A 26,849-nucleotide genomic window follows, 5' to 3' on the forward strand; every position below is an offset into this window, starting at 1 on the left:
TCTTTCACACAATATTTAAGTTGTGTTTTTCTTTTTAAAATATGCATTTGGTAGCAAGAATACTCCTCGTCGTTTCCCTTTGCTGATGACAGCTGTCTGCCGCTCTTTTTAGGGTTCGACCACTGCCACCCTGAGGTGTATGAACACTGCAAACGCCTGCTTCTGCACTTGTTGATAGTAATGGGATCCAACAGCAACATCCGAACTGTTGCTTCTGTCCTCCTCAGGAACAAGGAGTTTAATGAGCCCAGGGTGCTTACCGTCAAACAAATTGCACACTTAGATTATACTTTCACAGGTATTTGCTTTAAAAGTAGTTTGAAAATAGAACCATACTTTGTCAATCTTGCATTAGAGAAAGTCAGCTGAAGTTGAGATACTAGAGAGTACTTTTTAATATAGTTTTATTATTTTAGGTACCAGTGACATTATTAATTCATAAAAGAAGGAATTAAACTGGGAGTATTTGAATCTCTGTTACCTTTAAGGATCTTTGTCATAAAAATGTTGAGTGGCTTAATTTTAGCACTGGTTATGAAAAAAATGTTGAACTCGTATTAGATTCCTCCTACTCTCAAGAGCTGAAAAACTGAAGAAGGAAGACAGTTAAAATTTTTTATTCTTTCAGTTATATTAATTGCATTTAAAATGTTATACATCTTGAAGTCTAGTAAGTTCCAAATTATATATTTTTAAGTAGTGAGGTCCAAATTAATGAGACTTTACTGTAGAATTTATTTCACTGTTGATGTGAATTTGTTTTACTTTTCAAATTGTATTTTCTTTTCCCCTAATAGCCCTAACTTATTTATTTCATTCATCAGTATCATCAGGTTTATAATAAATGACCCAGAAAATAATTGGGTTTAAAAATTGAAATAAGATTACTTTTTTTCCTAATCATATAATGTCAGATACAGGGTTAATACATTTTAAAGTTACTTACTGGAAGCCCTGTTGTTTACTCAAAACCCTGTAGTTAGTGAGAAAACAATTGTTAGTAAACTTAGTCGCCTTTTTAAACTATGATTAAAAGATGAATGGAATAAAGTTTACTGCCTTTTTTAAGTTAAGCATTTCTATTCAGAATTCCATAGTTTGTATTTGTTGTTTGTTTTTAAGGCTCCTTTTGCCATTTTATAAATATGGGCATTAGTGATAACCTTTAGAATTATTTAATAATTGGCATAATATAAATATTACAAACAGACTTTAAAATTGTCTTTATTTAAGTAAAGTGAAGCAGAAAGTATGGAACCCTTAACGTGAGAAATTAAAAATCAGCTAACACTGTAGAAATTATTTCCTTAACACATGTTGAGGAAATATGCCAAAGTATCAGGAAACTGCCAGTTCCAACATTGTTCAGCAGATGGCAGCATAGGATAGCATAGTTAATCCAAACCATTAAGTTTTAATAAGAGGCTCTGAAAACAGTGTTTGCTCAAAAACTCACTTGATGTACTCTGGTGCTTGTGTGGCTCCAGCATAATCTGTAGGGGCCCATAGCTTAATCTTTATATATTGTGGGAGATGGTTTCACATGTGGGTATTCACACCCATGGTCTCTTTCAGCAGGTGTTAGTGATTTTATACCTGATTACCAGCCCTCCCCCATGACCGACTCAGGGCTCAGCTCAAGTTCTACCTCCTCTAGTATCAGCTTAGGAAATAACAGCGCTGCCATTTCCCATCTGCACACCACTATCCTCAACGAGGTTGACATCTCAGTAGAGCAGGATGGAAAAGTCAAAACCCTCATGGAATTCATTACCTCAAGGTAACATTTGCAGCTCTTCCCATTCCAGCCATAAACCTCTGTTAAGTCGTTGTTTCATTTGTCAGCTTCAGTGAACCCTATTTTTGTTTTCCAAAGTGTCATTGATTTGGAAAAGACAGGTTTGTCTTGTGCAATATTTAGAAAATTTGATGCAACCAGACTTTCTTCTTTTGCTCACACAAGATTATATATGAGGAAGGGCCTTAATCATGTCTGAATACTAAGTACCCAAAGAGAGTACAGTATTATCTGAATGTATATTCTGCCTTCATTAGCTGCATTACCAGTCAATCATCAAATATTTACTTATGGTCCACTCTTTGCAAAACACTCTAAGAAGAAACATAGATGAGGAGGAAGGGGCTAGCATACCACAGCAAGAGCAAGATCACAGATGGGAGGAAACAAGGTGTAATTGTTACTCACTCACTCAGGCTGGTGAGTAACCCAGCTTGAATGCAATGTTGAGGGGCTCCTAGATAAGAAAGCTTGGGAGAATTCAAACTGGAGGACCAGAACCATGAAGCCCGGGCCAGAGGTCTTTCAAGAAAGGAGACATTATCGAAAATCTTTGAGCTAGAATGAGGAGTGTGGAGGAGGGCCCAATTAAATAAATATGTTGAGAAAATCAGTCTCATAGCAAAGTACTTGATGAATTAGAGGTGTCAGGGACTAGAGGCAGTGTGACCACATTTTTTTTTTCAGGGTACCTTGGCCTGTGGTAATAAGGGACTGAAACCTGAATAAACCAAGCTGGTAAATGCACAGATATTTTAGAGAAAGAATTGAAGGACATTATTCTGTCCTAAACTTTTCCTGTAGTTTTAACTTATAAATTATTTCCTTTGCCTTACAATCTAAATAAAGTGTCACCTCTATAAATTTTGACCTTTAATATCTAAGCAGTCACCAGTACTCTTCTCACTTGGCAAAATTTGCCATATTTTCCTACAACTTCTGAGAGCATTTGACTGTAACGATGGAACATTTTGAAATTATATGTAACTTGGATCTTCTGCTACTTGCTCTAGATCATTGCAAATCCAGGTAGTATATAAACCGTAGCAGTAGACTGTATGACATGCTGTTTGATTTACTCAACTACTATCCTTTCTAACTGCAAAAGCACATTTTAAGTGAGTGTGAATAAAACTTAATATCAAATTAAAAACCAAGGGAATCACATCTGTTCTCTGTTTTCAGAAAAAGAGGGCCCCTTTGGAACCATGAGGATGTTTCTGCCAAGAATCCTAGCATAAAGAGTGCTGAGCAGTTGACTACATTTTTGAAACATGTGATTTCTGTTTTTAAGCAGTCAAGCTCAGGTATCTTTTAATAAATGTTTCAGACAATATTTACTTTCAAGTACTTTCAAGTACTTTTACTGTGATGCCAAAACTTCTGATGATGTTCAGCAAAAAATTGACAATTGACATGTCTAAATTCAAAAGTCGTAGACAGAATTTCTTTTTTAACTTATTAGTGAAAACAGATTTGTTTTGGTTGAAGAACAATTACTACTTGAAAATAAGACTGCTACTTTTGGGACTTTCCTGATGGTCCAGTGATTAAGACTTTGCCTTCCCATGCTGGAGATGTGGGTTTGATCCCTGGTCAGGGAGCTAATATTCCACATGCCTAGTGGCCAAAAAACCAAAGCATAAAAACAGAAGCAATACTGTAACAAATTCAACAAAGACTTTAAAAGTGGTATACACCAAATAGATCTTTGAGAAAAGAATGCCACTTTGACGTTCTTTGTTTGACATATGATAGTATAATAAAATGATAACACGATTGTTCATCATGAAACAATTATTTTGAAGGAACATTTATAGAGATGACAGACTGTACTGGTTTGGGCTTCTGTGATCTAAAATTGAACACATCCTGAAAATTAGAGTAAACCATGTCTAAAATGGTGGTTCTTAGCTAGGGGTGATTCTTCTTGGGACATATTGCAATGTCTGGAGACATTTTGCAGTTGGGGGGCGGGAAGTCAGTGATTAGTTGCTCCTGGGGTCAAGTTGTCAAGAGGCTGGAGACGCCATTATAACTACACAGCACAGGACAACCCTCACAACAGTTATTTTGCCAAAATGATAATAGTGGTGACGTTGAGCGACCTTGTTCTCAGGGATCACTTCCCTGGAGATGATAATGAAGAGCCATCTGAAATGCAAATAGAACTGTATGAAAAGGAAAAGCATTGACTTGGAAAATGTTAGAAAATGTTAATGCCCCGTTTGCCAGGTACTGTGCTGGCACTGAATTTAATATGGTTCCTAGCTTCTGATCGTCACCCCTATATATATCCTGAAAAACAAGAAGCACTTACTCGTTTCCTTTGTTTTCACAGAAGGAATTCACTTGGAACATCATCTTAGCGAGGTCGCTCTGCAGACAGCACTTTCTTGTTCTTCTCGACACTATGCTGGGAGATCCTTTCAGATTTTCAGGGCCCTAAAGCAGCCTCTCTCTGCAACTACGCTTTCTGATGTTCTCTCCAGACTTGTAGAAACTGTAGGGGATCCAGGAGAAGATGCCCAGGTAGTTCTTTCACTTCTTTCAGCAGGTGTTGAGCAGTAGGACCTGTTTCCAAACATAAATCATGGCAGGTAGAGCAAGTTAATGTCATAGAGAATTATTGATATCAGATGCTAAGAAGCAGAGAATTAAAAACAAAGACAATTCATGTTTAATAACATACAAATTGAATTAGGTGGTGCCAATAAAAATAGCTTTATACATACACACCTGTATATTATTCTGTGATGACTACAAGATAAAAGAGGAATTTAAAGTTAGATGTAAAGCAAAACACCGAATTTCATTTTTTAAGATAAATTATATGAAATACTGCAATAGGGAACTTAACATAGGTCTGTACAGACCCATGATGTTATTAACACTGTTTTAGATACTGAAGATACAGTAGTGGACACCACAGAGTTCTTACCATGGAGCGCACATTTCACTGGGGAAACAAACCTTTTAATCCACCAATAATGTATAAAACAACTTTAGTTAATGATGAATGCTGTGAAAATAATAAGGTAGGGTGACAGTTTAAGCAGTGATAGGGGAGAGGGGTTTTTTTGTATATCATCACCTAGGAGATGAGTTTTGAACACATGTATAAATGAGTAAGTGAACCCTGTGATCATCTGGGACAGAGAGCAGAGGGAAATAGGACAAGTGCAAAGGCCCTGAGGCAGAAGCAATAGGCTCTTCAGAGGAAAAGCAAACATTCCAGAGTGGCTGCAGTGTATGGGGTTGGGGACTCCAGCAGGCCCAGATCACATGAGGCCTGGGGAGGTTCTGGTGAGAGGTGGGATTTTACTCTGAATCGATGGGAAACCACACATAGTTTTAAAAGGAGGATGATGGATGTGATTTGTTTTTTTAAAAATTCACTCTGGGGGTGGCTTTGTGGCATCCTTAGAAGGGTAAAAGAGGCCAGTTAAGAGGCTGTTTGTAAGAGCCCAGGCCAGAGCAGTGATAGCTGGATTAAAGGAAGCCATGGAAGGAGAGAAGTCAGGTACAGGATGTATTTTTAAAGTCATATTTTCAAGACTTGCTGATGGATTCAGTTTAAATGTGAGAGAAAGAAAAAGGATGTCTCCTAGATTTCTGGCCCCAGCAATTTTGGGTGGGTTGTGTTGCCATTATAATCAATTTATACCATTAATTTGCTACGTTTTCATCCATCCACAAGATGATGTTGCTCAAGAGTTTAATTATTTTGTAATATTAATGTGGAACTTGTTCTATTTTAAAATCTCATCAGGATGTGCATTATAGTTTTTTCTTTCAGAGCATAATTAATTAAAATCTGCCCCTTTTTTCTAGGGATTTGTGATTGAGCTGCTTCTCACGTTGGAATCTGCAATTGATACTTTAGCTGAAACCATGAAGCATTATGATCTTCTTTCTGCCCTTTCTCAGTAAGAATTGATAAACCAGGCAACCGGTGGATTTGTATATAAAACTTTAGTAGCTAAATAGGCACAATATTATATTGTTCTAATATTGGTAGTGAGAGGAATACCCCCAAATTCAGATGAATTGCCAGTGGGAAAATGAGCCTTAGTGAGGATGGGAGAAAGGTCACAGGGCTAGTAAGTGGCAATACTGTTCCTCTTTCTTCTGGCCAGAGACCTTCATGCTGTGCTTCTAGGCTTCAGCCCCGGTAACAGGCTCTGTTCCCAGCACACTCAACAGCCCATTGTCCCCCCAGCAGGTCAGGCTCCTTAGGACTCACACTTTCCACCTATTGTTCCTCCTCCCTGGACCAGCCTCTCTTCAAACTTTCTCCTCTTTGTAAATCCCAAATTGATTTATCCTTCAAGTCCCATCTCAGTACCCCTCTCCTAGTTAAGCATTTCTAACTGTGACCAGGGGAGTGTTAAGCATTCTATCCTTTGGAGTCTCACAGTATTCTCTTCATATTTTAATAACAGCAACTAGCAGGCTATAATTTTCATGGACTTCAATATTCCTAGCATTTTGCATACCACTGGCACATGTAGAAAATATTCTGTACTTATTTTTTAATCAGTGATAACTAGATGTGAGGGAGAAGGAGAAATCAAAATTAAATTTTTGAGCCTGGTTCTTTTGGAGTGTGAATTGACAGAAATAGGGACATCAGGACTGCTGAGTCTGAAGATGAAACAAACAAGGCCTGGGCTTTGGATATAATGTTCACCAAATCCCAGACCTGAAAATTATCAGCAGTAACTATAGCAGCATTTTCACTTCAAATCAAACCTCATCCAACTCAGGGGAAATAATCAGTCATAGTAGAAAAGACACTGTTATACTTTTTTTTTATTAATAGAGAGGAAGGAACTGAAATTGGTTTCAGCAAAGTCAGATATGCTTTTAATTTTTTTTTAATATTTTAATTTTATTGGAGTAGAGTTGATTTACAGTTGTGTTAGTTTCAGGTATTAAGTTAGATATACTTTAAAAATGATTTTCAGTTGTTTTAAGAGTACAGTTAATGTAGCAAAAGAAGCAGTTGTGCATGGATTCATCTTTTTTCTTTTTTTTTTTCTTTCAAGAACCTCATACCATGATCCTATAATGGGAAACAAGTATGCAGCTAACAGGAAAAGCACTGGACAACTCAATCTAAGCACAAGTCCCATTAGTAGTAGCAGTTATTTGGGATACAACAGTAACACAAGAAGTAACTCTCTGAGGTTAAGTTTAATTGGTGACCGAAGAGGTGACCGGCGGCGGAGTAACACACTGGATATAATGGATGGACGGATCAACCACAGCAATAGCCTAGCGAGGACTCGAAGCCTTTCCTCCCTGAGAGAGAAAGCGGTGTACGATGTGCAGCCCACTACTGAGCCCGCCAACTTGATGGCCACCATTTTTTGGATAGCAGCCTCTTTGTTAGAATCAGATTATGAATATGAATACCTCCTGGCTCTCAGGCTTCTCAACAAACTGCTGATCCACCTGCCTTTGGATAAATCAGAGAGTCGAGAGAAGATTGAAAACGTACAGAGCAAGCTGAAGTGGAATAACTTCCCAGGCCTTCAACAGCTCTTCCTTAAGGGTTTTACCTCGGTGTCCACGCAGGAAATGACAGTGCACCTCCTGAGTAAACTCATTTCTGTCTCCAAACACACGCTGGTGGATCCTTCCCAGTTGTCAGGTGATGTGAATAGAATTGCACCAACTTCTTGTTGTTGTTGTTGCTTTTTTAATGTAGTGAAATGTAAACGAATCATTTGTTTTGAAGTCTACTAATTTCTGCTTTTCCACAGAGTTTTCTTAATATGTGAGGTAGCATAAATTTTCTGGTAAAAGCAGAGAAACGACCACACACCTTTTTTAGAAGCTGAGGCACCCCAGGAGAGAGAGCGCAGCCTCCACGCCAGCGGGAAAGCCCCCGTCTGGGGCGCCCACGGTAACCCCGTCACTCTCTGCTTTCTTTTCATAGGCTTTCCTCTTAACATCCTTTGCTTGCTGCCTCACTTGATCCAGCACTTTGACAGCCCAACCCAGTTTTGTAAAGAAACAGCGAGTCGAATAGCAAAGGTAAGCAAATGTTACGCTGAGTGATAACACTGAAGGGAAATTTCTCTAGAGTCTTATTTTAAGGGGGGAGCCTCTTCAGAATCCTTTTACTGCCACTTCCTATGTGAATTTGGCATCTGAATTTCTATTTTTTGCATATATGAAGGAGTAATATAGTAACAATGTATGTTACAATTGCTCAAATGACAGTGAATAAAATTACCTGTTTAGAGTAACTATCCTCTGAGTCTTGAGTCTTTCTGCTCCGTTTCCCTACTTTATCCTCCACCTGCCAGTTTCCAAGTCATTCATTTATTTACTACTAGATACGTACTGAGCACTGGATCAGGTGCTGAAATACAGTGATTATCAAAGTAGATAGAACCTTTAGCCCCATAGGGCCTAGAGTTCGGGGGGAGGGGGGTGATCACCTAGAATCTGGTGACTTTGCAATGAAAGTGAAACTGTTAACCGCTCAGTGGCGTCCAACTCACTGTGCCCCTGTGGACTGTAGCCCGCCAGGCTCCTCTGTCCATGGGATTCTCCATGCAAATATTCTAGGGACACATAAACCAAAATCTGCCTCGAGGAAGTCATATCTAAGCTGACTTTGAAGGCTGAATAGGAATGACCAAAATAAGATCCCTGGATGAGAAACAGAAGCAGGGCAGAGGGCAGAAATTTTCCAAGCAGGAGGAATCACATGTGCAGAGTCCCTGAGGAAGAAGAGGGCATAATACATTTTTTGATTCTGAAAGTTCTCTCTTTTTGTTTGCTTTTTAACATTCTCTTCATCTTCTCTGCTCCCTTCATTCTTTTTTCTTTCCTTACTTGACTCTTTCCCTCCCATCATACATTTCTTAAACAAGTATGTAGCTATTTTTAAATCGTCTCTGGACAAACTTTGTATAAAAAGTTATATAGTTCAATCAAATTGTAAAAGAAAATTGTTTTGAATTTTATATACTTAGTAATTTCCTCTTAAGAACAAGAAAGAAATCACAACTACTTTGCCTTCTGCTTAAACTTAATTCTGAACTGATTTTATGTATGTATTTATTTTGTCACATTGAGTCTTGGAAAAAAGACTTTTCAAGCTGAAAATATAAGCAGTTACAAGAAGGAGTCATATGAATTTGTAAGTAATATATATACAATAGGAAATTAGGTGAACTGAGGAAGTGACTCAATAGTAATATAAGTAAAATAACCTGGTTAAATCACTGGGGAAAAATCAGAGAAGTTTGCAACATAAGGGAACAAGCACATAAAATTCTCTGGAAGAGCTCTTTATATAAGCAGCTTTTTTCAAACCTGAGATTCAGGTAGCAGGTAGTATATCAATAACTGGAAAGAGCAAGCTTCTAGAAAGCTAAACAAACACCCACCTCTCCCTGGCCCACATTTCAATGTCGGTAAGTGCAGATTTATCTCTGGGTACCAATGGAGTGAAAAAATACTACCAACCCAATTGTCACATACACAGCTACAAGAGTAAGAACACTTTCATTATCTTGATGGATAATATTTAGTGAATGACAAAAATATTTAATAAAATATGCTGCTGAATCTATCCCTATTTAAATTTCTAAATAGATGTGGAGAAACTCTTAACCATTTTAAAAGCATGTGTTTAAAAAGAAGAGCCATCATTATAGTTAATGGAAATACATCATAGTTGTGAAAATGATGGTTTGCACTAAAAAACCCGATGTGTATCTGCATTAATGAGGTCTAAATGTGATTTAAAAATTTTATGAAAATGACTTTCATTTTAATATTCTGATAACATACCATTAGGAAAATGTAAACAGAGGGTTTTTTTTTTTCCTACATGAGGACTAAGAAAGAAAATATAAGGAAAAAAATATTGGCTTTTTTGGGCATTTTAAGAAAATAAGAAGCGTAAATTCCCCGACAAGGGAAGTGGAAACATTTGAGATTGGCAGCTGAGGCGTGATGAGTAACTTGCTTGGGGCTGGGGCGGGTGAGAAGCAGTGTGCCCAGAAGACCGTGGAAGCCCCTTGAGCTCCACGCCTGTGCTGTCGTGACCGAGGCAAAGCACAGCAATGCCCCAAATAGCTTTTGTTTTTAAGAAATCAAATATATGGCTTCCTGTGAGTCATAAACTGCTGTGAGGTCTGTCTTCTTCCTGTTGAGTGGCACACAAAGGTTCCCTCTGTGGGCTTTCAGCAACCTGCAGGATGTGGACTAAATTGATTCCTTAATTATTTTCTCACGTCAACTGTTGAGAGTGATTTTCTGCCATTATGTGCTTCCTCATTATGCAGATATCACTGCTGCCGCTGTTTGTGCCTGTGGGGAGCGCAGCATTTCAAAAGGAGGCAGTACTTGGAACAAATATTGTCCTTTTTAGCTATTCATTATGGCAAAATAGCATGCTAAAAAAGTTTTGTTATAAAACATAACTCTTTGTGGCTCATAATTTAACCTGGTAATTCCAAAATTCCAAAATTAAGCTAGTCTTGCTTTGCTATAAAATTGCACAGCCTATATTCCAAAGAATGTCTTCCTTTTCAAAAACTAGGTTTTAAAAATCATTCTTTCAAAGAAATATTCTTTAAGAAGATAAGAATTCTATCAATGTCATTCTTCAAGCTAAGATTAAAGAATTCACCTCAAACTATAAAATTTTTTGCTGAAGAGTAACAGATTGTGAAATTGTAAAGTTATATGGTTTTATAAAATAGTGTGAAAAATTACTATATTTTGAAATACGGATAATTATATCTTGAAATATAAGTGAAATACAAGTATTTTGAAATATCAGCCAACTTTTTCTTTTTTCTTCCTGATGTCTCATAAAATGAGTAAAAGGCTGATGCATGAAAACAACTGCTTTGAATGATTTTATAAAATAACTTCCAGGGTACTATGTTAAGTTTCTAGAGTCTTACATGCCTTCATATCTTGGGCTTATCCAGTGATATTGTCTGCATGATGAATAAGCGTAAAAGTCAGTTATAGTCATCTGAAAGTTGAAAGTTTATATATATTTTCAAAGGTAATACTCTTGTTTTATCAAATGCTCTACGTACTTTGTGAAAATAAGATGGAAGAATAAGGAAGGAAAATGAAAAAAAGGAGAACTAAAAGAACTCATCACGGCTGTCCTTTCACGATAGCTGAGGCTAACATGGCCCTTTTCCAGGTCTTCACTGTTCAGTTATCCTTGGAGGAGGTTAAGGAACATCCTCATCAGTGACTCAGGGAACAAACAGAGAAGGTGCATTTGGTCCATTCTCCCAAACATTTGTTGCTTCAGATACTGTAATACCATATCAAGCAAGCTCTAAGAAAGTCAGTATACTTTGTACCATCCTGTAAATGACTGGCCAAGGACCTTGAGAGCTTTAGCTGATTCCCTGAACTTTGGAGATGCAGTGCTCAAGCGTTTTATCAGCCCTCCACTGAAGTCCTTTTACTGTATCGTATGTTGAGGCTTCTGCAGCTGACTGCTTTGGTGTGATTCCCCAGACACCTTGAGACTAAAGCGTGTCTTCGTTGGCACAGCAGCTCTGAACCTCCCTGAGGGAGTCCTGGTCGCGTGTGCCTATTTAGTTTCTTGTACTCTGAACCTTATATGGATTTTATAAGACAAAACTCTTTTTACAGAATGATACGTAGGATTTACAGAAACGTTCAGGTTTTTACGAAAGACATTTTTCTAGAACACTGGACTGAAAAGAAAGCTGTGTACTTAACACCCATGGAAGTGCTTGACATATTAACCATCTTTCCATATTATCTAAATCATTCCCTCAAGGATGCCCTGTGCGTTCTCCTTTTCTGTTTAACTTCTCCACTGTATTGAGAGAAAATGCGTTAATGCTTCAACATGCATATCTAAATTATTTCATTAAATGAATACACTGAATATAAAATTATGTTAAATGTCATTAAGTAAATGAAATTTTTTTGTTGTTTTTTCAGGTTTGTGCAGAAGAAAAATGCCCAACACTTGTCAACTTGGCTCACATGATGAGCCTGTACAGTACACACACATACTCCAGAGACTGTTCTAACTGGATCAATGTAGTGTGTAGATACCTGCATGACTCCTTCTCAGATACTACGTTTAGTCTTGTGACTTACCTTGCAGAGGTAAATTTACCCCCATAAAAGGATCTTTCAGCTGCTCTGTGACAGAATTTTCAAGAGTATTTCTTTCTAGAGCAGCACTAATACTAATTTTCAAATTTTACTTAAGAATGAATAGAGGTAACATCTTTTTTAAGAGGAAAAAATATATAGGTAATATTGTTCAGGTACAAATGAGGTTGTTTTTTTTTTTTTTTTTTCCCCATTTCAATGTTTACTTCTTCATTCACTGTCCTTAAGTGGTATAAACTCAAAATAATGTAAACTTCATTTAAAGTGGAAAATGGGTTTTTGGATGTATTTCTGCATTCACTGTCTTTGACACAAAACTCAAAATAATATAAACCTCACCTTTATTTAAAATGGAAAATGGGTTTTTTTCCATGGTCTTAATCCTAGGAAATGGTTATCATTTTTTGTTTCTATAAATTTGCTCTTGGTTTTGAAATTCTTTCTAGAATAATAGTATAGCATGTAAAGCCATTTCTGCTGGGCAAGTGTTTATTCTGTTGATATGTTTACCTGCTAATCTAAAATATGATGGGAGGGCAGTAAATAGGATTTAAAACTAGTCCTAGAACAGCATAAAAAGTTAACATAGTTGACCTTGCACAATGCTGGAATAAGGGTGTTAACTCTTCATACAGTCAAATTCAAATATATCTTAGTCAGCCCTCTATATCCGTGACCCAACCAACTGTGAATCATGTACTGCTGTGGTACTGAAAAAAATCCACATGTAAACAGACCCACACAGTTCAAACCCATATTATTCAAGGGTCAACTGTATTTATTTGTTGAAGAAATAACTCCATGCCTAGGAAAGTAAGTTACTAAGTAGAGAATACCGGAGACCTTCAAAAGGAAGAAATTTCTAGTCACTAAAAATGTTTGTCAGCTTGCAGTAGAGTGGTATCTTCCTTTTTAGAAAGCTGACCTCTAGAGATTAAACCTAACACACGAAGAGACTTAAATTATTTGTAACTCAATAAGCATTTAAGTGTTGCTCACAGCACTGTTTAACTTATCCAAGTCATTGATGGTGCCCATCATAAAGTGCTCAAGATGGTGTGAGTTTTTAAGGTGTTAGTTTTGATAGATTTACTCCCATCACCTTTATATTTAAGTGAGCCGACAGCGTGAGCTGTCTGCCTGAGAGCTACTTGACATGAATGAATGTGCATCACTAGGTTTATCTTGTCCCTGTTCCTTTAGGACAAGAGCCAACGTAAAGCCAGACCTAAGACCTAAGCTCCTTGGAATTTAAGTGCCTTATTCCAGTTTTCACTTTGTGCCACCATAAAGCCCAACACTAAAGTAACACTTGGAGAAGGAAATGGCAACCCACTCCAGTATTCTTGCCTGGAGAATTGCATGCACAGAGGAACCTGGTGGGCTACAGTCCATGAGGTCGCAAAGAGTCGGCCACAACTGAACACATCATCACGAAGTAACACTAGCCCTCCCTGAAGACTGACCCGTGGGGTTCTAAGGTCTGACACTGGCACAGTACAGCCTATTGGGTACCACATATGGGCAATATATTTCCAGTCTGTAAAGAGAATGCTTTGCCCCAAATGTTACTCTTATTAGTATAAGTTATCCTTGTTCTATGATTATTAATGATTCTCAGATTATCACTAACAACAGTACTAAAATTATTTACATGTATTTAAAATTACACAGATATAATTTAATTGTCCCACAAACCCTAATAGGAAAGTGGTATCACTTTTTATTTTAAAAATCAAGGCTCAGAGAAGTTAAGAAACTTGTCCAAGATAACATGGGTAGTCATCGGCTGGTGGGAGTGGCTTGGGAGTAGTTAGTTATTCTTTGGTAATGGTGATAGAGCAGTTTTAAAATAAATGGTGTTCAATTAAATTAGTTAAGGGTATGAAAGTAAAACTTTTTTTTTCTTAACTAAGGTTAAGAAAAAACAATCTACCTAATTCTCCTTCTGAAGCAAGGACAAGTAACAATAATAGACATTACCTTTTACCTTCATTATTCTCTGGATTTCTGATAATCTGGCCATAAACTCTTAGGTTAACTGTATTGTGGTTTTCAACATCAGTAATGTAAATACAATGGAATTTTCTTGAACCTGATTAAAGTATATTTTTAATTTTACTTTTAGCTGCTAGAAAAAGGACTGTCTAGTATGCAGCAGTCATTACTACAGATCATTTACAGTCTTTTGAGTCATATTGACCTCTCTGCTGCCCCAGTAAAGCAGTTTAATCTGGAGATCATAAAGATCATTGGCAAATATGTACAGGTGAGTAGCTACAAATCTTATGTATAGAAAGTGATCATCTCAAAAACAATATATAATCATAAAAAGTTGGAAACACCTTAAATGTCTTAAGAGCAGGGGAAGTGGTTAATTTATAAATCATGTTTTCAGGAATATTTATGAGATGGAAAAATGTTCTCAATGTGAATGACATAAAGCAGAATCTGAATGGTAGGATTCAGCAACCAAGTACATTTAGGCATTCTTTTACATTTAGAACACAACTACCAATATAATTTACAGGAACATCCCTGAAGAGGCTTACACACTTTATAGTGCCCAGAGCTCCTGATTTTTTCCATAAGAAAAAAAAAAAAACCACGATGATTTCTATTTAATCTAATTTTGTTAAAGATAAACTGTTTCTACAGTGATGTGCTTAAATTGTCACAATATCATTTGGACATTTCTATTATCACTAATATTTTGTGGTTTACATGGCTTCATATCAAGATGTTATTAACTAATTGGAAAACTCAGTTCTGCTAAGGATTTTTTCACTTCCTTTTTTTAGTAATATTTTACCTGGTTCAGAACTGTTAACTATGAAACAATATGTATGATAAAAGGTTGAGGTGTGATTTTAGTACAAGTACGAAAAAAAGTTATTTTTTTTTTACATGATTCTTTTCATTAGATGGTAAAAGAGAAATGTTCTAAATTCTTAATTAGACATTGATTCCTCTCCACCTATGCATCTGTCATGTAAATCATTCCTAAATTATACTGGTAGAAATATACAAAATGAAAAGCAGATAAATAACTCAGAAACATCGCCACGATATATGAGGGAGGGGAGAAGCTCACCCTATACAGGCCAGGAATCACTGAGAGGATTGTTTGACCACAGCACTTACGCTCGTTATTTGGGGCTTGAGTCATTAAGAAAAATCTAAATTTTAAAAATATTTAAGTATTTTTATACCTAAGAAATCTGATGCGTTAAAAATGGTTTACCACCAGGGCTTAAAACATTTTAAATTTAGAGTCTTAGGGCCATGCACTTCATTCATCTAGAAAGTTCACATACATACGACCCTTTGGCTTACCGCTACTCCCAGATTACTGTATTAGACTTTCTTAATGAATAATATTTATAAAGCACTTATTGAAAACAGTGCAAAATATCCTGAGTTGTTAGCATTATTATGCATATAATGTCTTGTAAATCTTAGAGTAAAAATAATAGCTTATTTTCTATCCTTGTGTAACTCAGACCCTCAGTTAAGGACCTCAGAGTAAAAATGAAATAATTGACAAGGAATTTTTATAGAAATAACGTTTTCACTGTCTACAGTGTAACTAAGTTTTTGTTCTTAGTTACATATGTATTTGTAATGTATTAATTTTTAATTTTTTTTTAATAATTAAAATTTAATTTGTAATGTATTAATTTTTGAAACCAGAGTCCTTATTGGAAGGAAGCCCTTAACATCTTAAAACTGGTGGTGTCCCGCTCAGCAAGCCTCGTCGTGCCCAATGATGTCCCCAAGACCTATGGAGCAGACATGGGCTCTCCTGAGATATCCTTCACTAAAATTTTTAATAACGTCTCTAAGGAGTTGCCTGGGAAGACCCTGGATTTTCATTTTGATATATCTGAGGTAAGATGCTCGGGTATTGGTAAAGGCACTGTGTTAGAAATGTTCCTTTGTGCATTCTGTCATTAATCGAGCGCTGATTGAGCCGGCACTCAGCAAGAGATGCTGTAATAGGTGCCCTGAAAACGAGGCGGGCGCGGGGAAGAGGCCTCCTCTCAGCACTCCTGTTAGCCTCTTGAGGAGATGGGCAAATAAACACAGTGCTTTGGTTGCCACGTAAGTTCCAAGTTTTATAGGACTATACAGCATGTACATATAACTTAATCTGACTAAATGGGAGCACGTATGGAAGTGTGGGCAGGGGCGATTAATCCCAGAAAAAACAGCACGTGTGAATGGAGGCTTGTAAGTGTGAGGAAGCATGGTGCTCTGGAAAATTCTCAGTAGCACGGCCGACCTTGAACATGTAGCACAGAGGATAGCGTAGCGTGATGAGAGAGAAAGCTGAAGCCACAGGGAGCAGCACAATCATGAGGATGTTGTCGGACGAGATGGTTATATCTTTTTTTTAAAGTAAATAAAGTTGTTTTATTTATTTATTCATTCATTTATTTATATTAGTTGGAAGCTAATTACTTTACAATATTGTAGTGGTTTTTGCCGTACGTTGATATGAATCAGCCATGGATTTACATGTGTTCCCCATCCTGAACCCCCTCCCACCTCCCGAGATGGTTATATCTTAAAGAAGTAGTAGCTCTTCAAGGATTTTTAGCCGGAGTAGAAAATATTAGGATTTGCGTTTTAGGGAGATCACTCTGGCAACCGGATAGAAAACACACCAGCAGGAATTTTTTAAGAGGGAAGTTATCAATCAAGTATTTTGCAGGGCAGGGGGAGTTAAGAAAGATAACAATCGAAAATCTACTCACGTTTTAATTGAAAAGGATAATACAGATTTTTTTTTTTAAATACAGATTTTTTTTAAATTTGCAGTTTAGTCTTGGTATTTGAGGGCTTCCCTGGTGGCTCAGATGGCGAAGAATCCACCTGCAGTGCAGGAGACCTGGGTTCGATTGCTGGGTCGGAAGTTCCGCTGGAGAAAGGGAGCGGCTACCCACTCCAGTATTCTTGCCCGGAGAATCCCCACAGACAGAGGAGCCTGGAGGGCTACAGTCTGTGGGCAAAGAGTCAGACATCATGGTTGAATTTGTCTGAAGCTTATTGATTTGTGTTTTTTTAAGGTATAAAGTATGTATGTTGCTAGTGTTTTAGTTAATATCACCTGAGAATTTCTAACATGGAGTACACAGCATGGGAATATTATAGAGAATCTAGCTTTGCTATTCTTCTGAGTCAGAAATTGATAGTGTAATAATTATTTTGTTTGAAGAGTAATACAAATTCTCAGAACATTTGATATATATCAGATACTTAATTTCAATTTGTTTTATCAAAAATTCCTAAGTACCTGCTTTGTGTAGGCACTGAAGATAAACTAGAGGAACAGCAATGAGTCAGGCTCAGTCTAGGGACTCCCAGATAGCAATTGGAGACAGGCAAAGAAACAAATCAAGATCACTGAGTGAATGTCCAAGAGTGATTACCCAGCCGTGGGGGGGCATCAGCGTGGGCCTCCTTGGAAGCGTGGAGGCAGTGCTGAAAGTGCCTCGGGGTTTGCGTGGCGCCTGTTCCATGCGGAGGAGAGGGCATATGTCGACACAAAGGTCCATAAAGGCGCCGTGTCTTGGGAAACAAACTCAGCTTTGATGGAGTGCAAAGTTCAGGAGCAAATCATAGAAGTTGATGTTGGGAACATAAGCAGAAACCAGATCATAAAGGAACTTGTATGACATGCAGATGAGCTTAAAATTATATTCAAATGCAAATTTGAGACACTTCACAAAGCCAGGTAAGCACTGTTTTGGATTCATCATGGAATTTTACTGAAATAAATTTTGGAAATGTCATATATTAGATTTGCAATAAGACATTATATGATAGCTTTCACTTTGAAGTTGTTACTTATCTTGAATATTTGCAAAAGCACTTTTAGACACATACTTAACAATTACATAAAAAACCCCATAAAATATTGTGTGTGTTAGTCGCTCAGTTGTGTCCAACTCTTTGTGCCCCCATGGGCTGTAGCCTCCCAGGTTCCTCTGTCCATGGGATTTTCCAGCAAGAATACTGGAGTGGGTTGCCATTTCCTTCTCCAGGGGATCTTCCTGACCCAGGGATTGAACCCAGGTCTCCTGTACTGCAAGCAGACTCTATACCATCTGAGCTGGTAGGGAAGTCTAACCAAACTTAATCAACATTAAATCTGAGTGGTGAGATGACAGGTGATTTTGTAAAATCATTTTTGTATTTCTGAGTTTTCAAAGAGGACATATTTTATAATCATGGGGGGATAGATGTAGACGGTGGTTTTTAAAAACAGCAGATCTATTTTTAAAGTAGGAATAAGTTCTCCAACAGTCTCCTCAGAGTCTTGTTTCCAATAAATTGAAATCTTACTATTTAAAAAAAAAAATGTATCATCGTTACTTTTGATTTTTGTGGTATCTGCCTTTGCTAAGTAATATTTCTCCTTATGCTGTTTATTTTATTGTAAAAATGTCATCACAGATACACTATTAACCCACTTATGTTGAACTGTGTGAGTCAAACACTGACAATTTATTTCTTTGTAGACACCAATCATTGGAAATAAATATGGTGATCAGCACAGCGCAGCTGGAAGGAACGGGAAGCCCAAAGTGATCGCGGTGACAAGAAGCACTTCCTCCACTTCTTCCGGTTCTAACTCTAATGCCTTAGTGCCTGTTAGCTGGAAAAGGCCACAGTTATCACAGGTACATAAAAGTTCATAGAACAGAAGAATCAATTTTATGGTATGTGTGAGAACTTGAGAATCTGCCTTATTTTCACCAGTAATCTTAACATTTGCATTTTTTTTCTTTCTCTTTAGCGAAGAACAAGAGAAAAGCTAATGAATGTGCTTTCTCTGTGTGGTCCAGAGTCTGGCCTTCCAAAAAATCCATCAGTGAGTAATCATGAGAACCTGTGTAAGGGTTTTAAAAAATCTTAGAAGTGTTAGTCCATGAAGAAACAGAAATTATTGTGTCTCCTTATTTGCCTTTTCTTAACGGTGTTGACTAAGAATGAAAAAATTATCGCTTGCCTTTGTGACACTTGGCCACTGTGCTAATTCAGTGTTCTTGACCCAGTGAGACCTTCACCCAGATTAAAGCTCTGAGCTCACTGACAGAAGAGGCCTGCAGTGGCTCTCGGGGCACTGGTGTCCCATACTCAGGGTGACAGAGCTAATGGATGGCCTGTTTTGTTTTGTTTTTGGCTGGGCGTCAGGTTGTGTTTTCTTCTAACGAGGATTTGGAAGTTGGTGACCAGCAAACTAGCCTCATTTCTGCAACAGAGGACATAATTCAAGAGGAAGAAGTAGCTGTGGAAGATAATAGCAGCGAACAACAGTTTGGCGTATTTAAGGATTTTGACTTTTTAGATGTTGAGTTGGAAGATGCAGAGGTAAGGATGTGGGCTTTCTTTTATAATATTTATAAAATAGCTGCAGCTACACAAGAATGAAGGATTTAACCACAGGATTAAATAAGGATTTAACCTTCCCTTGTTCAGGGCAGGAACTAAAGATGACTAGTACAGTTAGTCAATAGCAGAATAAGTCTGAAATAAAAGGAACATCTAATTTTTTTCCATCTTTATCTTTCAAAATATAGAGTAAAAAATGGATTTTTTTCAAAAGTATTTTTTAAATTGAGGGCGTGCTTAGACTTAAGTGTTTGCATAAGCCACCCAAATTAATGTGCAGCAGAAGAGTAAAAGTTTCATTTAAATCTATCAGACAACTTTGAAGAGGGTGGCCCTGAAACCAGATTGATGATTAAGGTGCCTTTGGCGCTCTCAAACATTTTCCTGTGACTGAGATTCTACCTAGGACATTACCCACCACTGTCTTCTTCAGGGTGGAGCCAGCTCTCTCAAATGCCTCATTTCATTCAATACCAAGGACTTGCTCCTCAAAACTGATTCAGTTTAGAGAAAATTGATAGTTGTGTCAGTTTAGATGCTTCCTAAGTGGAAAGTCCAACTCAAAAGGTAGATTTACTTGCTCACAGAACTGGGCTAGCCTAGAGTTAGAGTTTATTTAGGCAAAGCTCAGTGGAGTTTCTCGCTGTTTCTTTGCCTTCTCTAAGCTCTGCCTTTCTCTGCAAGTTGGCTTCACCTCAGATGACCTTGGTTATATCCATACATGGCAGTGTTCAGAGAAAGTAAGGGTGACTTCCAGAAAGGCTCTCAGGAAAGTGAAGAAGTTGACTCTCCTAAGGTTTTCAGCATACTTCTTGTCACACCTCATTGGCCCAAATTGAGACATTTGCCAATTTCTAAAAAAAAAAATCAATGAACAATAGGATTGCCCATCGCCCTGGTTGTGTCAGGCTGTTCAGGACCATTCCCATAGCTGACATCAGTCCCCTAAGCCACAAACTCCTAACTTTGAAAAGTTTACATCAAACAGATCACAGAAATGTTCATCCTAAAATTGTTATAAGTGTCTGTCTTCCAGGGCCCCAAATGCCTCACTGTCAGGTGTCCATACCATGTCATGCTACACCTCTGTCCAAAGATGTTCAAGTCACTCATATAACTCATACGCATTCATCAGCCCCCTTTGAAGGGATGTTTCCTTTGACTCAGATAGGTGAGGTGGGGGAGTGAACTGTAACGGCTTCCACCACGTCACATCATTACTTGTTGATAGGAAACCAGTGTATGGAGGTCTTCCTGTATGCTTCAGCTACTCCCCCCCTGCCGCCCCGAGGATGTGAGGACATGACCGTTGTGCCTCAGGGTCCAGCAGATGTCCTCACACTGGCTGAGGGGTGGCACAGGCTCCTGCGTCACTGTTCGCCATGTGTGTATTCCCAGACGCAGCTGGACAGGTTCTCGGAGCCCAGGAGCATGTATATTCAGTGCCTTATAGGGCAGTGGCTTTTAGCCTTTTTAAAAAAACTGTAGCCGTTGCTAATACATCACATATCACATCTAAGTATACACATATATAGAGACACACCTTTAAAGAATATGCACCCTTACTCTATGTACACTGATATTTTCTATTCAATTTTTTTTTTTCAAAAAGAGTAGGTCACCACCCTCCAAAACTGCTATCACTCCCACAGTTTAAAAAAACATAGAAAGTTGTAGGAAATAGGAAAAACCTACCCAATTAGGCAAGGAAGTGTGATGGGTTCAAGAGACCCACTGCCCTACCTCACAGGCATAAGCCAGTTCTAAAGTCGTTTGCAGTTATTTGCTTTTTTCAGTTCAGAATTTAGAAGCTCTAAAGGGAGGCTCTTGACATTTTTGTAATGGTCAGGTTCTTTCTTTTTGTTTGCCTTTTTTTGTTTTAAAGCTCATTGTAATTGCTTTCAAGTTTGTCTAGTACTCTGAAATGTCCCTGGTAATAAATATGGCTTTTGAATAGAACCCTAGAATGAATTAAAGATGCTTTTGTCTTTTATTCAAGTCACAGTAATTTGAGGTGGTATTAACTTAGGTCTCATAATTAGGCCAAATCAAATGATAAGAGATTTTCTAAAAACCTAGTCTTGCTTTGAACATGGTAACAGTAAATACTTTGCTACAAAATAAACTTAACTGCTAATGAAACTTCTAAAACATTCCCCAGCCTTGAAAGCCAACAGCGTGTATTCATTCGTTCACTAAATGCATGTTGAAGGCTGTTGCCACAGCCCTGGTTTTGTTATCACTTTTGCACATTTGACTTCCACTGTATGTTTCATTTGAAATGAGTATTCCTCTGCTTTATTTAAGAAAAAAAAGATCTGAAAACCTCTATCCTGGACAATCCCTGTTGATAAAGGAATACACAGAAGTCATATTTTGTTAGCCAACTCACTGTAATTTGTCATTAGAGCTTAAGAAAGAGTATAAAAATTATATCCTTATCAAAGGAGGATTAGCTTGGAATAACAGAAATGTGCCTTAGATAAATCCATAAGTGGGGCAAAGCAGAAACTTGCTTCTTTCCTACTGACCTTTTGAAGTTGACAGGTTACATTTTGATAACTGTAATCTTGATTTTAAACACCTCTTTAGCAAAAAATTACCACTGGATTTAGCTAGAACCATGCAACAGCCTAAAATAATTGTTGAACCTGTATGTTGTGAACTGAATGTGGGGCATTTTAAGTCGGTTTTGCATTGTATCCAGTATTAAATCTCTGTAAGTTTTAAAGATTTCCTGAAGTTTGTGTTGCCAGAGTGTATCATAGAAATGTTGTTTTAAGTGTCTGTCTTTTTTTCCATGATATATTCTGCATAAAAAAAAATAATGTGAATCATGTGTTGACTTCCTGCACAAAGCTTCATCCAGAGCTTGAATCAGTCTTTGGGTTTGAGAAAACACCAAGCATTTTTTCCCCACAAGTGTAGTGTATATTTACACGTGTGTCTTCGTTCTTTCTAATTCTGTGTGTTTTCCTTTTTGCTCTCCAGGAGCTGCAGGTAAGTTGCAGCCTGGCGTTCTGGGTTATTTATTTGTTGTCATCTGTGAGTGTTATTTGTCTTCTTTGTGGTCTCATTTGTGTGTGTATTAGAGTAGAAATGGCCTAGGTAGTCGATTTAGTTGGTCCCCACTAGATAGAAAGTCAAGAGAATCCTATTCAGTTAAAACAGGTCATCGACCACATACTGTGATCTCTTTAAATATTATAAATATTGAACGATGTTTTAAAAGTTTCAAAAAATTGAAGGGCTGATTGAATCTCTGCTTATGATGATACACTGAGTATTTTTCATCTGGGTATATGTTCTAGTGTATTACCTTCCCTGTTTTTACAAGCTTGTGTTCGAGGTCTTAGAAGTGGCGCCTTGCTTTTCCAGGGTGAAAGTATGGACAACTTCAACTGGGGAGTCCGCAGGCGCTCCCTGGACAGCATTGACAAAGGGGACACACCATCCCTCCAGGAGTACCAGTGTTCCAGCAGCACCCCCAGCCTGAACCTGACAAACCAGGAGGACACAGACGAGTCCTCGGAAGAGGAAGCGGCGCTCACAGCAAGCCAGATACTCTCACGCACGCAGATGGTACACTTAGCTTTTTGTACAGAGACAGCTGGTCTCCTCTTTGTCTTCACTTCCCACTTAGTCGTTACCATTGCTCGATACTCTGATTTTCATTTCACTGTGGGTAAAATGCACATGCTAAAGTGAAAACCCAACGCTGTAGCAGCGATGGAATGTTCCATTATTCATGCTGGAGTCAGACATGTGATCTGTGTACCCCTTGGGCTTTCCAGGTGGTGCAGTGGTAAAAGAATCCACCTGCCAATGCAGGAGATGCAAGAGACTCAGGCTTGACCCCTAGGTCAGGAAGATCTCTTGGAGGGGGCAGTGGCAACCCACTCCAGTACTCTGGCCTGGAGTACTCCATGGACAGAGGAGCCTGGTGGGCTGCAGACAGTGCGGTCACAGTCAGACACAGTTAAGCACAGACAGCACCCCTTAGCTGACGAGACGCATTTTCTCTTGCTTCTCTCCCAGTCACAGTGAGCTGTGCTGGGCACTTCTGGAGGCCTCCGCCCTGAATGACACGTTCTGGTATCAGTGCAAACGCCAGCACTGCTTCGCTCTGCACCTGCCTTTCTTCCCTTGTCAGTGTGGAAAGAGAGAGCAGAACATTGCGCCCTTCGCTAGATCAAGTCAGCTACATGGAGGTTCTGACTTATATTCCAAGGGTGGGCATAGAGATTTAGAGAGACGAGAAAATGAAGGCTGTGAGCATGGTCTGTCTGTTCCGAATACTGAGTGAGGGGAACGCTGAACTTGCAGTGGTAGTAGGCTGGAGCTTGACGATGGCAGAAGAGGGAGAGCCAAGGTGTGGATTAGCCACCGTGGCCCATGTGATGAGGACCGGCTGGTGAAGACCAGGCGGCAGCGCTCGACATGAGTGCCTTCTTCGCGCTTCTTTAATTGGCCCATACGCATCACACTTAGTCTGCCGGTAAAGTGCTGGGAGTGCTGTTGCATGGCCAGGCTGAGCTGGGCTTTGGACAACATGTACAGTTGTCGGCCTGTGGCAGGCTTCTTGTCACCTCTCCTGTTTTGGCATCTCACCCTTACGCCAGTATGTCTTTCCCTAACTCCCTGTCACGTATTAAGTGATAAGCTGTTGCTGACACAGTAGCAATAGTTCCCACTTGCTGAATGTTTGAGACACACCAGGCCCTGGTCACAGCGCTTTACGTGGATTAGTCACTGTCCCTCTCCCCTCAACTACACGAGGTAAGCAGAGCGGTTGCAGCTCTGTAGACAAAGTGGCTTGTCCCAGGACACACAGCCTGTAAGTGCATTTGAGCAGGGCAATCTGGATGCCACCTGAGGCTCGCTCCTCCCCAGGACTGTGTGCGTTTAAAGGAACGGTGAGTTGCTGGCAGCGGTGACGCACTGAACGAGGCCCAGACCCTCCCGGAGCCAGACGATGCTCAGAGACTAGAATCCGGCCACCAACCCACTGTGTAACTGTGGTCATTACCTATCTATCCTCTCCCTTAAAACAGGACTCCTGGCAGCACCTGCCTCGGGAATTTCATGGGGAAGTCTGTATAGTAAGTGCTGAACAAAGGTTAGCTTCCATGAGAGCCTTGGGGCAGAACTGTCTCTTTGTAAGGCCGACCCAAGTCATAGCGGTATTCATGTGTGCTAAGTCACTTCAATCGTGTCCGACTCACATGCACTGTCGCCCCCCAGGCTCCTCTGTCCATTGGGTTCTCCAGGCAAGAATACTGGACTGGGTTGCCATGCCCTTCTCCAGGGGATCTTTCTGACCCAGGGATAGAACCTGCATCTCTTATGTCTCATGCACTGGCAGGCGTGTTCCTTACTAGCCCCACCTGGGAAGCCCAGTTATAGTGGTAGTGAGATTGAAAAAGAATTTGAAGCTACTTCCTCCTCATAGGGGGAAAAATTAGCTTCTGCTTTTACCTACTTGGAATCATGAGCTTGATTTTTCTTATGTTAAATACTGACCCATGAAAAATGTATAGGCCTACTTAAAAGAAGAAAAATTGTAGTGTTTTCTTTGTTCTAATTGATTACTTCTAGTTTTCCAAGAACATAAACCCACTAATGCTGGCCTGCCATTTCAGCTTTATTGTCCTAACTCTTTTTGTCTTACTGAAGTTCTGTGATATTGATTTGTGCTTCAGTAAGTTAACGGCCAGTTCAGACTTAAGCTCCTGCCTCCAGTTAACACTGCTTCTTGAGAATCCACTGACTGCTTGGTGCCAAAGCCACAGGGAGGGAAAAAAAGCCCCTGCATTCGCGAATCCTTAGGTCAACTGAAAACACAAGAGATAACCGTAAAAATCAGAATTTTAGATGAAGATTAACAAAGTCACATAGAGCTCTTCCATTTTGGTAGTTTCTAGTCAGCAAAATTTAATCTGTGTTAATGGAGACGTTATTTTTACTGATGAACTAGCTGCTTGCATTAATCGCACCAATTCTGATAACAGACTGAAATGAGGGGGAAAGGTGGTCTTAGGAAGTCAAAGAAGCTCTTTATAACTGTGGCCTCAGAATATCTTATGACACGGGTTTCTTGTAGCCTTAGTGACCATCACCAACTCCTACATAAATTTCCTTATTTTACTGTCTCTCCTTGCAGTTAAATAACGATTCTGCTGCAGACGAAACCCTGCCGGACCATTCTGATTTACTTCTTCAGTCTCAAGATTCCACTGGCAGCCTCTCCACAGAAGAAGTGCTGCAAATCAGAGATGAGACCCCCAGTTTGGAAGCTTCTCTAGATAAGGCTAACAGCCAGCTGCCTGAGGTGGGGAGTCATGGGGGCTGGTGCATGGCCAATCTGGGCTCTTTTTAGCAATCTGTGATACCCTTGCTTTTCTTTCAAAGGAGTTTTCATCTGATATGCTAATTATTTGATTTGTTTGCAGTATTTCTAACCTGTTGGTTAAGTGATCTAGTTCAAGTGAAATAGTCAAATCTGATCACTGAAGAAAAAAAAAGTGATGGATTAAGGAAATGACCTACAGGTTAAAAATAACCCTAAGTGTTTTTAATGAGCATTTCCTGCTGCAGAACGTGATTAGGTTAATGTACCGTGCTTCTCCGGGGATGGGGGCATCTTCTGGGTGCTGAAGGACCGCTTTTGTTTTTTCCTTCTCCTTTTGCTTTGTATTTGGGTTGTTTTTTTTTTTTCCCTCGTGATTGGTGCTGTAATTGGGATGAAAACCTCAGGCCAGCTGTGTTAGCAATTGGTTAAGTGAAACCTTTTAGAAAGACTATGGAACTACCAGTGTTATGTTTTTTGGAAAGGCCTGTGAGAAGTAAGCCAGATTCCAAGCTAATGACCAAAAATAAGTGAGTATTCGTTTTCTTAGTTGCTTTTTTAAGAGTATTGTAGATATCTCTTTTTAAAAAACTGTAATTGCTATAGCTCTTTCATATGTGCTGTTATGCCCTGGTATCAGGGAAATACTACACTTTTTTTCAGTGTTAACCAAATTAATATAATTATCAGAGCAAGACCAGTCTAATTATTAGATCTTATTGTCTGAGTAAAGAGAAATCTCATGTTCTTATTACGCCGACAGTGTATCATACGTCTTTACAGTAAGCAGATGTATTTTGAAATGAAGGCTTTTGGGGGGTAGCTTTTTTAAATGCTCATATTAGTATGGCTGAAGCTTAGATAACTCAGCAAATGTTCATGGAGATTTACTAGATGCTGGGTATTCTATTAGGCGCTGAAAAGATGAGTAAAGCATGACCTTGTCCTCAGCGTGTCCACTGGCTATTAAGGGAGACAGAAGGTTTAAAAAAAAAGCACTGCAGGTCAGTATGAGAAACTCAGAAACAGACATGCTCAAGGCTTTGTGAAAACTCAGAGTGAGAACCAGTCAGCTGTGCATTAGGGGTTATGTGGCGAAGAATGGGCTCTGGCATTTGAGACACGGCAGGCAGAGGCATCTGG

At 38.9% G+C, this 26,849-nt stretch overlaps 1 protein-coding gene across 11 annotated transcripts in view; it reads left to right on the forward strand.

Moving 5' to 3' along the window:
* FRYL (FRY like transcription coactivator) overlaps positions 1-26,849 on the forward strand; it is a 254,961-nt gene that overhangs the window by 205,774 nt on the left and 22,338 nt on the right. For 4 of the 11 annotated variants that reach the window (XM_065914173.1, XM_065914177.1, XM_065914179.1 and 1 more), the window contains 15 exons: positions 113-313; positions 1,576-1,780; positions 2,984-3,105; positions 4,140-4,330; positions 5,633-5,727; positions 6,850-7,457; positions 7,746-7,843; positions 11,777-11,947; positions 14,085-14,225; positions 15,650-15,847; positions 18,484-18,645; positions 18,762-18,836; positions 19,160-19,336; positions 22,736-22,939; positions 25,521-25,688. In XM_065914173.1, the coding sequence (XP_065770245.1) occupies positions 113-313; positions 1,576-1,780; positions 2,984-3,105; positions 4,140-4,330; positions 5,633-5,727; positions 6,850-7,457; positions 7,746-7,843; positions 11,777-11,947; positions 14,085-14,225; positions 15,650-15,847; positions 18,484-18,645; positions 18,762-18,836; positions 19,160-19,336; positions 22,736-22,939; positions 25,521-25,688 (2,816 nt within the window). The remainder of the gene's footprint in view (positions 1-112; positions 314-1,575; positions 1,781-2,983; positions 3,106-4,139; positions 4,331-5,632; positions 5,728-6,849; positions 7,458-7,745; positions 7,844-11,776; positions 11,948-14,084; positions 14,226-15,649; positions 15,848-18,483; positions 18,646-18,761; positions 18,837-19,159; positions 19,337-22,735; positions 22,940-25,520; positions 25,689-26,849) is intronic. The other 7 variants (XM_065914176.1, XM_065914180.1, XM_065914182.1 and 4 more) reach the window with 3 other exon arrangements.

This window comes from Muntiacus reevesi, chromosome 22 (genome assembly GCF_963930625.1).
Source record: "Muntiacus reevesi chromosome 22, mMunRee1.1, whole genome shotgun sequence".
NCBI classification, from domain to species: domain Eukaryota; kingdom Metazoa; phylum Chordata; class Mammalia; order Artiodactyla; family Cervidae; genus Muntiacus; species Muntiacus reevesi.